This window comes from Hemicordylus capensis, chromosome 2 (genome assembly GCF_027244095.1).
Source record: "Hemicordylus capensis ecotype Gifberg chromosome 2, rHemCap1.1.pri, whole genome shotgun sequence".
NCBI classification, from domain to species: domain Eukaryota; kingdom Metazoa; phylum Chordata; class Lepidosauria; order Squamata; family Cordylidae; genus Hemicordylus; species Hemicordylus capensis.
Genome location: NC_069658.1, coordinates 403,988,715 through 404,004,959, shown reverse-complemented (window position 1 = coordinate 404,004,959; position 16,245 = coordinate 403,988,715). Strand labels below are relative to the sequence as shown.

Below are 16,245 nucleotides of genomic sequence, written 5' to 3'. Positions count from 1 at the left end.
CCTGAAGTACAATAACATTATTCCTTCTCCTGGAACACCCTGACATATCACTGAAAACCCGTGGCACAGCAGCAGGCCAGAGAGCAGGAGATATGGCAGAGGACAGAGGTTTATCACCTTTTAAGAATGTTCCTCTTATGTGGACTAGCATAAAACCAGTGCATCAATGAAGGCTCCTTCCTTCATGAATTCACCTAAAATGAGCTTGAGGCAGAAGCAAGGAGTGTCTACATGTCTGGTGGTGACAGATGTTTCTGGTCCACAATAAAAAACCAATCTCTTCACTACTGGTGGCAACTGACAAAAGAAAAAAGAAAGAAAGCTGCTTTCCGTCTCAGCAGCATGGAAGTGCAGGATGTGAGGCCTATCAGGACAGTGTACCAAGCCTCCATGAGGCTAGGCATACCACCAGGCAGTGAGGTGGTAGAGTCCCCAAAGGAAGACTAGAGGTAGGGATGTAGTGAGTTATTTATTCATTTGTTAAAATTTTTTACCTCACTCATGGTTTTTGAGACACATCACAGCAAAAGTTAATACATTATAATAAAAACACAACCATCACAAATATATATTTTAAAAAACAAACTTTAACACTGAGATAAGAACAGAAGTGAGATAAAACTTCCAAGGTGTCACAAGCAAGAAGGCCTTATCTTTATGTGGTACTCCCAGAGGTGCACCTGGGTAATTTTGGAGCCTGGACTTAGAGGCCTCTAGAGCCCCACCCTGCTGCAAGTTAAGCAGCATCCCCCTACACACACACACACCCCCGTGACACATGCAGTATTTTCAACACGTGGCTTCTTGAGGGCAGAAGTGGCAACTGAACTCGCAAGAAAGTAAGAATATTTAAAAGGTATATTTATGCAAATATGCATTAGCAGAAAGATTTCAATACACAACTTAACATATTCCCATTCCACATATTTATTTACCACCAGCAGCCCGGTCTCTAAAGCAGAGGTCACACTAAGCCATCCAGCACATATCATTACATTAAATACACACACCATTAGAAAGTGAGTTTGTCCTCCTCCAGAAACAAGTAAAGAATTCCCCTGGCAGAAAAAGGAAAGGAACATATACAGAGAACAAAGGTCGCTGAAGATGTCCATATGCAAGAGCAAACTCAGAAACAAGACAACAACATGCACACTGCAAAAACTGACTTTTACCTTAGGTAGCAAAGCACTGGTTTCATCTTCTCTCATCTTGGTGCTGTTGAAGGACAGCCTGAGCAGGAAAATGTTAAAAAATGTGCCAAGTTTCTTCCTCATATTTCCCAGGTTGTAGTGTTTAATTTGAAAGTATTCTACCTTTCGTCTGACTTAGCCAAGCAAGAAAGCTACACTGTTATGACTACAGTGTATACTGTAATGACTACAATGTCATACACTGTTCAGAGGAGGGAGCTCCAGGGCAGACCCCTACAATCATACTTTTCTCATGTGAGAAATCACATTTCCTGGCTTAAAGAGACCTGCTCTGTCTTGCTTGCCTTGAATGTATCCAGTAAGTAGTTACCAATTATATATTTATCATGCCACACAACTGAATGCTTTTTCTGCTGCAACATTAAGAAGCAACATACTTAAAAGAGTTACAAAGACACAGCCTGTTGCTGCACTAGGACCTTCTGAACAGATTAATTAGAAAGGCTCAAATGAGATTTACGTACTTTACCCTAAGCACTTGCCATGTTCTAATCTGGTCTAAAATCTAACTGTGCTGTTGAACAGCAGGTACACAGAACTTCCTGTCTGTAGTCCAGTAACCAAGATCTAGACTCACAACTGAAAGAGACTCACATTCCTATTCAGTGGGAAACTTGCTGAGTGGCTGTAAAAAGTTGCTGTCTCTGGGCTCCGATTCCCCATCTGCAAAAAATCTACTAATGACCTATCTTTCAGCACTATTGTGAGAATAGGCACTGTGCAAAATATTCCTCATATTAAGAGTCCTATGCTTCAACATTGTCAACTGAATATCTGAACAGGCTTGCACTAGGATGTAGCAAGCATGACTTGTCCCCTTTGCTAAGCAGGGTCCACCCTGCTTTGCATTTGAATGGGAGAATACATGTGTGAGCACAGCAAAATATTCCCCCTTGGGGGATGGGGCCACTCTGGGAAGAGCACCTGCCTGCATGCAGAAGGTTCCAAGTTCCTGCCCTGGCATCTCCAGATAGGGCTGAGAGAAATTCCTGCCTGCCTTGGAGAAGTCACTGCCAGTCTGTGTAGAGTCTGTAGACAATACTGAGCTAGACGGAACAATGGTCTAACTCATGATATGGCAGTTTATATATTGCAGCAGAAGGAGGCAAGATAATCCTCCAAAATTTCTATCCTCCCTGCAGGAGTGAACTCACAACTCAAGAGATTGTGAGGTGATGGATATAGTGCATCCTGATTGGCTACCATTACTAGTGTGGGTTTCTTGAACATTTACCTCGAGACTTCAAAAAGCATTGGCAAACATGTCAAAGAGCATATGCCAGAGGCTTCAGGTAAGATTTTTATCCAGCAGCTCTTACCTTCTTGCCCCAAACAGTCTACATACAACTAAAATATTGAAGCTGCTAACGAAGTTAATGAATGAAGTTAAGTACTATTGAAACAATGGGTTTATGGCACAGAAGCGACTTAATGAGGGGTGAGGGTATCCATAAAAGTTGAAGTTGATCAGGCTTACTTGGGGAAAGCACACTGGTTTCTATGGCTCAATTCAGACATTACGGGGCTGGTTCTCATGATCTTGATAATGTCAAAAGGAGTGGAATCTAGGGCTTCTAGAGCCGCACGCATTTCCATTCTGCAATTGTGATTACTCATAAAAGATTGCTGCTGCTGGGTTGGCAACACACCTGCCTGAGCTGCTCTTGACATTGGTAATCTTAGATCCGATGTTGGGGAAAAGAGCTCAGAATGGCACATTGCAATGTTTCCCAAGTTCTCACGGTTGCCAAACAGGAGCTTGTACAGGTCTGAGAGCCTTAGATTCCCCTCCCCGAGACATTTAAAAGATTGTGAGAACCAGCCCTATGTTAGCAATCCCCCAAATCAAGGTTTGGAGGATCAAAAACATACTGCAGGTTTACACTTTCCCTTTTTCAAACCATCCCCTCCACCTTCCTTCACACACCTATTCACTCCTCCTTTTCTTCTTTCCATAGTTTGGTTAATCTAGCACTAACCAAAGTCTGTCTACCAACATGTTTTGAAAATATAGTTTGGGGAAGCAATTCTGATTGGCAATAACCATATATGAACCAATATATGAACTCCCAACTTTAAAGGGAGTTAAATGCCAAAGTATCCCAGTTGTAACCATATTTATCTGGAAGTCTATTGAGTTCACTTACTTCCAAATTAGATTTCTGAAGGTGGTATCTCTTGGGTGTAAACCCCACTAAATTAAATGGGACTTCTCAGTAAACACAGATAGGATCATTCTACATTCACCAAACCTGATTATGACAACTACATAGGAGCTAAAAAATAATGAATACAATGCATAGTAGCTAAGCGCATGAGTGAAATAAAAGACTTCCCAGGTTTGAACTTTGCCTCTGCCATGGACTCACTAGGTGGCCTTGGGTAAGCCATTCCCTTTCACACTCAGCCCTCCAGCTAAGCTGCAATATTGGGATAATGCTCACTTACCAGTGTTGTTGAGAAGATTACAAGATAGCTAACATGAAACACTTTGAACACACAATACAAATAATGCATATTATTATTAGCATTGGCCAGGATTTTCAAATCAAAAGGACACATCCAAAACAGCTGCCATAACGGCTGATATTCTGGTCAGTATCTCAGCCCCCAACTAGAATTAGAAAACAATAATTCTGGTAGTGACAGACATGGTCAACACTGTAACAACCAGGGAGACCAGCAGTTTTCTAGGTGGTGATACCTTTCCCCTTCTTAACCCTGCTAATGTAGCAATTCCATCCATCCAAATCATCATCGTCGTCATCTAATCTAATCCTTACCAAATAAATTTTTTTATAAAGGAAAAAATTTAAAGTTCATCTGGAAAAAATTTAAATAATTCTATCCAGGCAAGTCATAGATGCACCTTTCAAAACTGCAGTTAGAATTATTATTATTATTTTAAAGTTCCTCAGATAAGGGAAGGGCAGCCTACTGCTTTGGGACTAGAGACAGAGCAGTCTTCCCTCAGAAAACATGCTGGAGCAATTCTGATAAGTACAGCAGTGGAGAAGTTCAGAGGTTTTAAAGGAAAGGAAAGGTCTTGATGTCGAGCCCTGTGGTTTTCTTGGTAGAATGCAGGAGGGGTTTACCAGTGCCTTCTCCCATGCAGTATGAGATGATGCCCTTTCAGAACCGTCCTACAGAGATAAAGGTAAAGTACACTATCAAGTCATCTAAGTAATTTTGGAGCCTGGACCTAAAGGCCTTTGGAAGCTCCTCCACCGCCCCTGCAAATTAAGCATTATCATGCTCAGCTGGGCAACCACACACCCCAGGACAGACTTTGGGGGCCCCCACAGGGGCTGCGGAGGCCCTAGACTTCAGCCCGGAAGTCCAGGGGTAAGAGCCCCCCCCCCCGCCTGCCGTGTCCTATATGGCTGCTGCCCGATGGAGGCGTTTCAGTGGGGATTCGAACCAACAGCCTCCTGTTCTCTAGGCTTCCCCAATGCACCATTAGGTAGCAAAATGGGTCTTAAGAGCGGCCAAATAATCAGGCTGCTCCCTGCTGGTTATTTTCAGGGGACACCGCGAAGGCCGTTTCGCCTCCCCTTCTTCTTACTCTACCCCCCTCACAACCTGCTGCGACCAAAACTCAGGGGGCGAGAGGAAGGAGCCCCTCGGGAACCAGCTAGGAAGGCAGGGCTCTGAAAGGTAGGCGGGGCCAGCAGGGGAGGAGCCACCGCAATCCGAGCCGGACCGTTTCTACCCGGAACCTTGTTGCCTCTGCTTGCGTTATCGGGCGGGAACGGTGACGCGGCAATATTGGGGGTGCACGAGCGGGAGGCGGTGCCACTGGAGCCGGGGCAGGAAGCGGGTCGGGAGCGGCTGCGAGGACATGGCGGAGACCATTGTAAGTTGGCTTTGAAGGGGGACACGGCGGGGGGGCGGCCAGGGGAGCCCGCCCCCCGGAGTGGGGCCCGCGAGGGGAGCGACGGAGTCCTCCCTCCTCCTCCCTCCCCGCTCAGCGGGGGCGCCTCGCGCTCCTCTTTGTCACGGTGAGAGAGGCGGGGAGTCTCTCGACCGGCGCCCGCTTCAACAGGGCTGCCCCTGTTTCCTTTTGGGGACCCGCTTGGTTTCCATGCCTTGTTCGCATGCCTCCGCCTGCTGCTGACATGCCTGCTCTGGGTTTCTTTTCGGCTGCGACTGGCGCACTGACCCTCTGCTCTTGTTTTCCCCTCCCGTCTCCAGACAGATTCCAGGAAGGTAGAGGAGGAAGCGGTTTTCTTAACTTTTCGGGGTGCGAAAGACTCTCCAGTCCACGGTTTTCTTGCTGTGAAAGGTGGACTGGGGAGTTGAAAGGTGGACTGGTCAAGACTGCTTGCGATCTCCCCTCACGCCCCAAGTTAAAATACCGCTTTCCACTTCCACCAGTGTGAAGAATGCTGTCTCCACGCAAAAAATTAAGAGCATGTCTACACGACAGACTTAAACTGTTTCAGTATTCAGTTCTCCCCAGTGGACACTGGGAACTGTACTAGTGTGGGTTTGTGTGATGGGGGCAGGAATCGCTAGCGAACCATTTTCAGTACTTCACCCAATTATGATTCTCAGAATGCTTTGTGGGGTGGAGAGAGACAGAAAACAACTTGTAGTGTACCTATATCCTGTGCGCCGTTCAGCATCTTCTTGCCCTATGGAGGGCAGGGGAAGGGCAAACAAAATCTGGTGGTTCTGTTCAGAGGCTCACTTGTAACTTACATAAAAACAGATTTGGTAGCACTTCTTGATTCACTTTAGGGGTGATTTTATTTTTCAGCATCTAAGTTCAGTTTTAGTACTTGTAATGTTTCTGAATAGCTGTGTTGATAGGACATTTGGCTACCTGCCCACAAACCATTATGTCTTGTGTCAAGTGGAGGTGGGGCAAGTGCAATGTGTGGATATGATGAGATCAGAGCAGGGGCGTAGCAAGGTTGGAGGGAGCCCAGAGACAAGATTTTAAAATGGGCTCCTCGCTGATATACACACACAAACACACTTCACAATATATAGTGCACTCATACTCACATCCCCATTATGAATACGGTGAATATCCAGTTCACATTGAATCTAGTTTTTTTTACTCTCTGCTCCTGCTGATCTCCAAGAGACTCAACATAATTCATAGGGGGTGCAACATGGGCGGGTGGGGAATCATGTGATGTGCCTCTGGGGGGCCCCTCGAGGCAGTGGGGCCCCAAGACGACTGCCTCCCCTTGCTTAATGGTAGTTACACCCCTGGATCAGAGCATTACCCTGTTACAAAATTAAATCTGTAGTGTAATCACCCCTGCTAACTTGGCAAAGAGGCACCTTTTAATGTAGCGATTCTCTTTATTTAGCAGGGGTAGAGTAACTGGCCCTATCCACCCCAGCACAGAACCTCCAGTGACTGTTGCTGGTGTCTATCTTATGTTTCTTTTTGGATTGTGAGCCCTTTGAGGACAGAGATCCATCTTATTTTTATATATTATTTCACCCTCAGCCATTTTTGGAAGGGCGGTATAGAAATTGAATTAATAATAATAATAATAATAATAATAATGGAGACCAGCCTGGAGATAGTAGCTGTAATTCATTTCATCATATCATGAGATCAGTGCTCTTCAGTCTATTGTGATACAACAGCTGAATTACTTTTCACTTCAGTTCTTAATTTGTATGCCATCTGAAAGTGTTTAGATAGGTTGGACACAAGGCAGAAAAGAATGTCCACAAGGGGACCACCCTAGAACATTGATAAGCATTCTTTGTTTTGCTCCAGCCTATAGAAAGTAGGAGATGAATGTTCCTAACTGAAAGAGTGTGAAAATTCCAGCTTTTGTCTTGCTCTAAGTGGTTTATATGCAGATGAAGTCGCATTGTTTTTCCCCATCCAGATTGCAGAGGTGGGAGAATCCTTGCTGCCTTTAACATACAATGAGAGAGTTCAGCTAAGGGAACTGTTGATGACTAAGCAACAAAATTTGGGTGTTGGTGATTTGAATTTGGGTGTTGGTGATTTGAAAATGAACAATTTTAGCACTATTCTCTATAGAAAACAGTGTTCAAAGACTACCTAAAATAGTATGAAACAAATATTTTCTAGAGCTTGCCTGCATATACTGTAGTTGGGTACATTCCTCCTTAAAAGCCCCTAGAGTGCATGCAGCTTGATGCTATATTATGTGTTCACACCTATCAGGAGAAACCACAGGCAACCACTACCTGAAATACTGCCCAGTGAATTGTTAGGTCACTGGTATATAGGTCTGGTTTCTTTAACAACCTGATCCTGTATATACAGTTAAGCTTGCCTATCTTTACATAAGATTGGGCAGCATGAGTTCTAATGTGTGTGTTAGCTAGCAGTGTCGTGGCTGCTAATGTTAACAAATCTCTGCTAAAGTCTCAGCTGTTAACAAATCTCTGCTTTAGTTCTTATAGTTCTCAGTTTTTAGTTCTTAAAATAACTTTTAATTTTGAACTTTTTTTAAAAAAATGAAATTTTAAATGTGGTTTTAGCCTGGTTTTAGCCTGTTTAACTTAAATTTGGTTTTTATTAATGTTGTGAGCCTCCCTGAGCAGTAGTGTACTGGAGGGGCAGGGTATAAATATTTTAAATAAATAAGTCCTTGTGATAATGTTGACTAGTTGTGACACATTGGTAACAATGTCATCTTTACCAGTAAAAGACTTGGTTGGTACACTGTTTTGACATTCAGTCTATAGCCTTCAGTCTCAGAATCCAGGCTATGGTATGGCTTGAATAGTTCTAGTTAAACCTGTTTTGGTAGAGTTGGATCAGCAGCTTTGATCTTGGCTGGTTAGAATATAAGCTGGTTAGAATATAAGCACTGTTCTTTATCCTGCTTAAAACTAGACTGTTTGTGGTGTTCTTTGTATCAATTATATGCCTATTTGGTTGCTGATGTCTGATTTTCTTTGTTAACTAAGTTTTGCAGTAAAGTGGAGTCAAAATAATTTTCAATATGAGAGTGCATATTACAAGGAAGATGGACAGGTTAATGAAATTTGGGAGAATAGTCCTGTTTAGTTTCTTTAAAAACTAGTGCCTGTCCAGGGAACAGCATGATTTCGCTGCTTGTAAAGGTTACAAGCGCATATCACTGTTGCATAGACAAGATTTTGGCTGGCAGGTGACATCTATTTTGGCAGATTTCCTGGATAATAGTGTGTGAGCACTCTGGGGCAACTGCTGAGGCAGCAGTTGGCAACTATCTGCCTGTCCACATCTGGAAGCTGCAGCCTTTCACTTCTAGGTTGCATCTGTGCAGACAGCACCGTAAGAACTGTTTGAGTCTTTTAAAAGTCGTCTTGTCCACCTCAGTCATTCTGTGTTTGTCACCAAGACAGAGACAGGCAAGACTAGAGATTCAGTTTGAACTTAGCAAACCGAGAAATAGACCAATTACAGAACACACTGAAATTCAAGGTGGGTTGTGCTAGACTTTAATGGCATGACTTGGCCCTAGGACTAGTCATTCAGCTGCCACTCCAGGGTGGAATACTGCAGGAAGTTGCATGTAGGCAGCACTCTTTGGCATTGTAAGAGAGAATTGTTCAACATTGTTGCCGCTGTTGGGTCCAGTCCTATGTGTGTTTTACTTTTAAATGAGTTTCACTAAGTTCAAGGGGACTTACTCCCAAGTAAGCGTGCACAGGATTGCTAACCTAAGTATTCATAAGATTGATGCTGTTGGATTTTGTTAGGGAGCAGCAAAGACTGGGAAACGGGAATGTTAAAAGTGGTATCAGAGCTATAGTTATTTATCTGGGCTGTATATTTGAATTTGTAAATAGAGTGAGATCATCCTTCATGTCGAACCCATTATTGGATTTCACAAAGGATAAATTTGAAAGGGGCTGTCAGATGCTTTTCTTGCCTCCATCATCTGAAAACTCCCATCAGCCTTAACCTTGCTGTAGCACTGAACTTTATATAATTTTCTGGCTTTAAAAGTGCTCAATATTTTTTCAGTCTGAACACTGGTAAAGCAAGGAATGGTTCTGAGATATGTGTGTGTATCTAAAGAATTGTGTATGTGGCAACTATCCTATTCAGAGGTTTATGAATTCTTCTTTATAATAATAGTGCAGGAATGTGTGTTAACTCCTGACTAAGCCCTAGAAAAGTACCTAATACAGTTCATTTTTGCCTTTCTAAATATCTCCAGAGATGTTATAGTGCAATATAACAAAGTGGTACTTAACAATAGGGATGTGCACGGACCGTCCATCGGATGATTCGGGGGGGGGGTATCCCGCCCCCACTGCCTTTCCCTCACCACCACTATGGCCAAAATCTCTGGGGCGGGGTGGCAGAGTACCTCCTTGCCTCCGTGGTCAGCGTCAAATCGGAAATGCCCGATACACGCACACGTGGGGGAAACATGGGGGGGTTAAGTGCACCCTCCCAGCTCCTTAAAGGTTACCCCTACACACAGTTGGGCCGGTTCGTGCACATCCCTACTTAGCAACAGAGAGGTCACATTGCACTCTGAATCATTTATTCATGTAGCACATCACAGTGAGGAGAGAAAATATCGTTTAGGACAGTCCTTCTTGGACATGTTGGCAGCCAAATTCCTTCACAGTCTGGACAGGATTTATATTAGTGTCCCCTGTAGCATTTCTCTACTTGTTTTTCCTGCAGATGTGTCTCTCTGTTGCAATAGTAACTTTAAGTGCTAGACGTTTTCACACGCCTCAGAAGCGTAAAACAAGCTAATCACAGATGGAAGACCAAGCTCACCTTCCGAGTAACAGTTACCTTGAATTGCAATTTCCTAAATAGCAGTGTTCCTTTCTCTGTTTCCAGTTTTGTTCCATTGCTGTTTGTCTCACAGGATTAGGGTGACTTAATTCACTTTATTTTAAAAGTTAAACAGGGTGTTGGCAGTTAATGATATGATTTTTAATTTTTTTAAATAAAGGGAATTGAAACTGAAAACTGATGAACAAATTCCTGCTGTTCGTGTTTTCTAAACTCAAAGGCTCTGATTGATAATAGTCTTCCAAGTCATATTAAGTATTTTATATATTTTAAAAATGTAAACATGGTTTCTACTTGACACTTTATTCCATTTCTTTGCTCCTTCCCATGACAATTTTGTATTCTTAGATTTAAAAATAAGTCCAATAATAAAGCATCAATTTTAAGGGCAGCATCTGGACTTGTTAGTGAATGCTTCCACACATACAGAGGGTAGATTTAACTTTTGCCAGTTCCCCCTTCTTTCTGCAGCCCCTTGTGCCTGTCAGAAAAATGTCCTTAAGGGTCCCCTTGGGGAGGGGTGCTGCAGAGGGAAGGGGGAGAATCGGCAGAAATTGCCACTCCCCTCCCGTACATGAGTCGAAGTGTTGGACTCGTGCGAGCCTTAATCTAAATGCTGCCCTAAGTCTGAAACTGTCCTCCTAGTTTCATGACCAAACGCTAGTCTGTTATGTTCTGCTTTTTTGGCCTCAGAAGTCAAGCTTGATAAACCGTGGTGGTTTCTGTCATCTAATCACTCCCCAAACTTTGAATTTTTAACAGATAATCCGTGTCCAGTCACCAGAGGGAGTGAAGCGTATCACAGCCACAAAACGGGAAACTGCAGCAACGTTTCTGAAAAAGGTATTTGGCCCGACTTATTCTTATTCTTTGGCAATTTCAGAAGATAGCAAAAGACTCTGTGCCTGTTCTTTAGGATTTGATTGGATTTACGCAAAGCTTTCTGTGATGATGATTTAACATAATTAGAAGGGAGTAGTGATGGCTGTGCAATTCAGCACACATTTAGACAGGATGTGAATCTCTCCAAAATCAAACTGAAATTCTCTTTCACTATAAATCCATGTTTGACGCCTTCATGCAAGCCTAATCTTAAATCATGCTGGCCTATCACAGAAACTGTTTCTGGAGCAGTATTTCAAATTTCTGATGGAGCAAGCCAGGCACGGTAATTCAGAACACCTGATGCCCACAAACTGCAAAGGCAGTGCGGGTGTTTTCCATGCTGATTGCATCTAGTTCAGGAACTAGCAGGATCAGCATGGATGGTCACTATCCAAAACAATGACTGTAGTACACAGTTGTGATGTTGCTTGATACCTTTTCTCTACATTCAGGAAGGCCTGCTAATAGTGGAAGGTCAGCAGCAGCCAGCAGAAGCTTTAAAGGCAGGTGAATCTTTGGGAGTGAATTCTATAAAGGGCAACTAGTTGTCTGCTCACTGCTTCCACACTTGAGCCTCTTATCTGGGATGACTGTTCAATATGTAACTCTCTACTAGATCCAGTGAGCTTTATGTGCATTTGGGAGTTTATAAATCAACATTGCCTTACTTCATACATAAAGGCCAATGTCCCTGCCATAATTTCTCTCTACTTTTGACCATAAGAGAAAGAGTTACATGACATTAGTGGCATTTTCCTCCTGTCTTGTGTGTATGAGAATGAGTCATTGTCCGGTGAAGACAAGTTGACTATTTGGTTAACCATGGTAAGCAACTGGGAGCAGGCCTTGGCATTGTACAACTCCTTCCTTCTGCAGTGTGAATAATTCCCCTCTGGGCCTCACCATGGCTGATATTTACACTGGCAGCAATGTTAACTGCTGACAGATTTAACCGGGGTTAATTTGAAAGATCTACCTATGCAAAACCCTGTTTGTTTATATCTTGTCCTGTAGATTCTTGGAGCATGCAGTTCTGATCCATTGCTACCATTGTTTGTATAACTACATCTTGGTAGTGTACATGGGAGGACAGCTGGTCTTGTGGTAGCAAGCTGTCCCCTTTGCTAAGCAGGGTCTACCTGGTTTAAATTTGAATGGGAGACTACATGTGTGAGTTATTCCTTTTAGGGGATGGGCTCCCTCTGGGAAGAGCATCTGCGTGCTTGCATGCAGAAGGTTCCAAGTTTCCTTCCTGGCATCTCCAGATAGGGCTGAGAGACACTCCTGCCTGTGCTGAGCTAGATGGATGAATGGTCTGACTCAATAGAAGGCAGCTTCCTCTGTACCTAAAACAGACATTTCATATATTCTGGGTATGTTTATCCTTCCAGTGCAAATTCCTGATGTTTCCTCTCATTCTTTCTTAGGTTGCAAAAGAATTTGGCTTCAGAAACAATGGATTTTCTGTGTATATCAATAGGAACAGGACTGGTGAGATCACTAATGTCAATAAGTCCCTCAACTTACTAAAAATCAAGTAAGTACTTGGCAAAAGACAAGGAGCCACTGTTGGACTTAAAGCAGATTCTGCTTCTGTTTTGACAAGCCTACCTAATGAGCCACATCAGTGCTATTAGACAGGAATGTCTGCTACAGCTTTCTTTGTGTGCGGTCAGCTGTCCCATGTATGTTTATAGTTGTAGGTGAAGCAGAATCTGTTGATTCATGACTTTACATAAATATGAACTACTGCTGCTTAGTCTATGGTAACAAATTACAACCCTTTATTTTGGTGTTTACTAGCCACAGATTGCCTCCCTTTTCAATCCACTGTGCTTGTAGGTGGAACCTTGTAAGTTAACTTGCTATTTCAGAGCTAATAAAGCAGCAGCCTCTTCCAAAATTGCTTGGGATTTTGTTCACTGTGAGCTGTGGTCATAAATATGAGAACTGATCAACAGAGCAAAATTCTGTTTGACAACAATCTTTGAATAAAGTGAATTCAAGAACAGCTTTTACTGGTGGTCCTGGTCTGGTAATCCCCAGTGCTATCAAAACTGTTTTCAGATTGCAAATATAGGAAGCCTTCCAGTTAGCCTTTTAATCTCCTTGAAACTTGATTCATCTCTTTTTTTCCCCTTTTAGCAGCTTGCTTTCTTTAAAATCTATTCCTGATTAAATTTCTTTTCCTGCTGCAAAGAAGCAAAATTGTGAAACCCAAAATCCTTTTGCTTCTTAGGTAGCAAAAGAGAGGGAGGTATTGGACTGACTAATGGCTTTAGAGAGCAATTAGGAACATAGGAAGCTGCCATATACTGAGTCAGACCATAGGTCCATCTAGCTCAGTATTGTCTTCACAGACTGGTAGTGGCTTCTCCAAGGTTGCAAGCAGGAATCTCTCTCAGCCCTATCTTGGAGAAGCCGGGGAGGGAACTTGGAGCCTAGATGCTCTTCCCAGAGTGGCTTCATCCCCTGAGGGGAATATCTTGCAGTGCTCATACATCAAGTCTCCCATTCAGATGCAACCAGGGCAGACCCTGCTTAGCTGAGGGGACAAGCCATGCTTGCTACCACAAGACCAGCTCTCCTCCCATGAGATGTACCCCAAACCACAATTCCCCTCCAGTCACCAGAACCTTCATAGTCTGTAAATTCATTTATGCTATTTATATAGGAGCATCTCACTCTTGGTGCTCCAAGGTTATATGGTTGGTTATATGTTCCTGAGGGTGTCATCTGGTTGAAGCAGCAGCATGTGTTTCTGGACTAGCAACATTATTGTCTTCCATTAAGGACTGGTAGCTGATGTGGCCTTTATGCTGGCAGATTAAGATAGGCATATATGCTTCTCTTTAAGCCTGAGTTTGGATGACACAGTTTGAAGTTAGGTAGCTTGCTGGAACCAGAGCTCCGCTAACCCCATTGTGTCGTTCAACTGCAGCGACCTGGGGTTTGGGCTCAAGCTCCTCCCGCAAGCATGCCCCCTCTCATATTGGGGCCAGTGGTTGCCAGGCAAGTGATGCCCTCGATGCCTCCCTACTGGAGGGAGGGGGATTGCAGGTGGAGGCAATGAAATTGAAGCTGCCAGGTCTTCTGCAGTATGATTCTTGGCTTCCAAGCTTAACCTCAGGTAAGCCTACCCTCCATTTCACTGGCTGTTCAAATGGCCCTAAGACTTTATACTAAGTTACAATTCATTCAACTTTCAGCTGATGACACTGTTGAGAAAGTCTGTGGATTACACACATACCTGGTTTAGACATCACATGGAACCATGGGTTAATCCTGGTTTTTCACAATGTTCCAAGCCTGAGGCTTGTCCATTCCCCGTTTCATGTATGAGGGGAGGAAGATTTATACTTCCTTAAAGGGTTTAGAACAAGCCAAACCTTGGAAAATATTGACTTGTTCCTAAACAATGATTAGAACAAGCCAAGATTTGTCTTCAGATTTGTGTCAAGATGTGTCTTCAGATTTCACAGAAGTAAAAGCTTTCCTTCTGTGTGAAGGGGAGCAGGGAGTATATCCGCCAAAGTGGAACCAGGGTTAAACTGTAGTTCTGTGTGTGATGTCTGGACCAGACCAGAGCAATTTAAAAGGGATCTCATAGTTTTTCATGCAATTGTCTGCTAAAGGAAGAAGCAGAAAGAAGGTTATGTAAACTCAGATAGCATATGCAATAGGCCCATACATATAAACTCTTTTTGTTTCCTTCCTCTCTGATCCTTCAGTGCAACTTTCAGGATGTCTTCTCAGAGTTCTTGACTGTTACTTTGGGTTCAGTTCCTTGTTCTCTAATGATTTTTAAGAGTGCCAGATAAACACTCATAACTGTAAATAGATAAAGTTTAACTATGCTTCATTTTAGAAACCAGAATAAGATCTTGTGAAGTTTCTGTATGTATGCACATATGCTCATAGTGGTTTTCTACCAAGGATATGTATACACACACATACCTTTCCTGAATCACATCCAGGGAATAGCTTGTGTATTTCCCTCCAGTACCACAGAGAAGAGTCTGGAAACAACTGCACCTTTGGACAGTCTGGAATGTCAGATGTCCTTCTGTAAGTCTTTAGCTAAGCGGGGGGCGGGGGGGCTTTTTAGATGTAGGTCACGAACTGGCTCCTCTGTTGAACTTTAATATTACTATTATCACTATTATTACAATTATTACTATTAACATAATAATAATATTATTATTATTACTATTATTAATTATGAGCTAGTGTGGTGTAGTGGTTAGAGTGCTGGACTAGGACCGGGAAGATCAGAGTTCAAATCCCCATTCAGCCGTGATACTAGCCAGGTGACTCTGGGCCAGTCAGATCTCTCTCAGCCTAACCTACTTCACAGGGTTGCTGTGAGGAGAAACTTAAGTATGTAGTACACTGCTCTGGGCTCCTTGGAGGTAGAGCAGGATATAAAAAATGTATTTTAAAAAAAATTATGAGAAGAAAAGTTATCCTTGGTGGATTAGGTTGCTGATCAGTTCTCCAATGACTCTGTCTTCCCTGTGTCTTCCCTCTGCTTGGGAGCCTGCAAACAATTGTGGAAGAAGAGATTCTGTTTAGTGCTGAATTCCAAAAACCTATCATCTTTTGCTTGGCATCTCTGCTCTTCCTGCCCTGAATTGGGAGAAGAGGTAGGGAGTGCCTTTAATACTTAAGACCAGGCAACTGTTGTGTGAGATCACCATGCTGGCTCCTGTTGGGAGATATAAGCATTTTTTTAAAAAAACACGACCATGCTGGATTGTCATGAGGTCGAAATAAATGAAGCAAAGAACTAAATATTTTATGTAGAGCAAATAAAATATATGGTGGTGATAATGCACTGCTGCCAATCCTGTAGTTCAGTGATCGTCACTATTTTTCAAGCTGGGGACACTTTGGCAAAAACAAAAACAAACCCACCACCACCACCACCACCCATTCAGTGTGAGAGCTGTTTCCCACAGTGTTGACCTCTGCGTGTGGTGTGCTTTTCCCAGCTCATGGGACGGGGGGAACCTTAGGAGAAACAGAACCCTGTCAAGCCCCAGTGCCATCTTAAAAAGTGTGCCTGGACTTCTGGGAAGCGTAGTCCTCCCCAGTGATTTCCTCACAGAGCTCCATCGGTACACTTGCCAGTGCTTCATGCACACTTTCCAAGATGGTGGCGGGTCTCAAGAGGGCTCTGTTTCCCTTAAAGGAGCCCCACCAGCTCTGAGGAAAGCACAGCACTGCGTGGTGGCTATGGTTGCCTCTTCATGGTGCCAGGGAGCAGGGCAGAGTATTTGACCTCGGCTGAAGCTTTGCACAGGCCTAATAAGCAATCAGGGAAATGCACTAAGGGTCAGTGGGAGCTGCCACTGGCTCCTGGGCCTTGCAGTGAAGAACACA

The 16,245-nt window shown here is 43.4% G+C and overlaps 2 protein-coding genes across 7 annotated transcripts in view; one reads left to right on the top strand and one right to left on the bottom strand.

The window, feature by feature from the left end:
- The window catches only part of LOC128342437 (coiled-coil domain-containing protein 137-like), a 53,114-nt gene extending 49,492 nt beyond the window's left edge, over positions 1–3,622 (bottom strand). The window contains exons 1-2 of one of the 4 annotated variants that reach the window (XM_053289720.1): positions 1,809–1,825; positions 1,176–1,233 (exon numbers count right to left, since the gene is read on the bottom strand). In XM_053289720.1, the coding sequence (XP_053145695.1) occupies positions 1,176–1,233; positions 1,809–1,810 (60 nt within the window). In that variant the 5' untranslated portion in view covers positions 1,811–1,825. Of the gene's footprint in view, positions 1–1,175 lie in introns of all 4 variants that reach the window. The other 3 variants (XM_053289719.1, XM_053289721.1, XM_053289722.1) reach the window with 3 other exon arrangements.
- Positions 3,623–4,915: 1,293 nt separating this feature from the next.
- Positions 4,916–16,245, top strand: part of NPLOC4 (NPL4 homolog, ubiquitin recognition factor) — a 64,235-nt gene continuing 52,905 nt past the window's right edge. The window contains exons 1-3 of one of the 3 annotated variants that reach the window (XM_053289723.1): positions 4,916–5,070; positions 10,738–10,818; positions 12,288–12,397. In XM_053289723.1, coding sequence (XP_053145698.1) covers positions 5,056–5,070; positions 10,738–10,818; positions 12,288–12,397 — 206 coding nt within the window. In that variant the 5' untranslated portion in view covers positions 4,916–5,055. Of the gene's footprint in view, positions 5,071–7,049; positions 7,088–10,737; positions 10,819–12,287; positions 12,398–15,360; positions 15,507–16,245 lie in introns of those variants that run through there. The other 2 variants (XM_053289725.1, XM_053289724.1) reach the window with 2 other exon arrangements.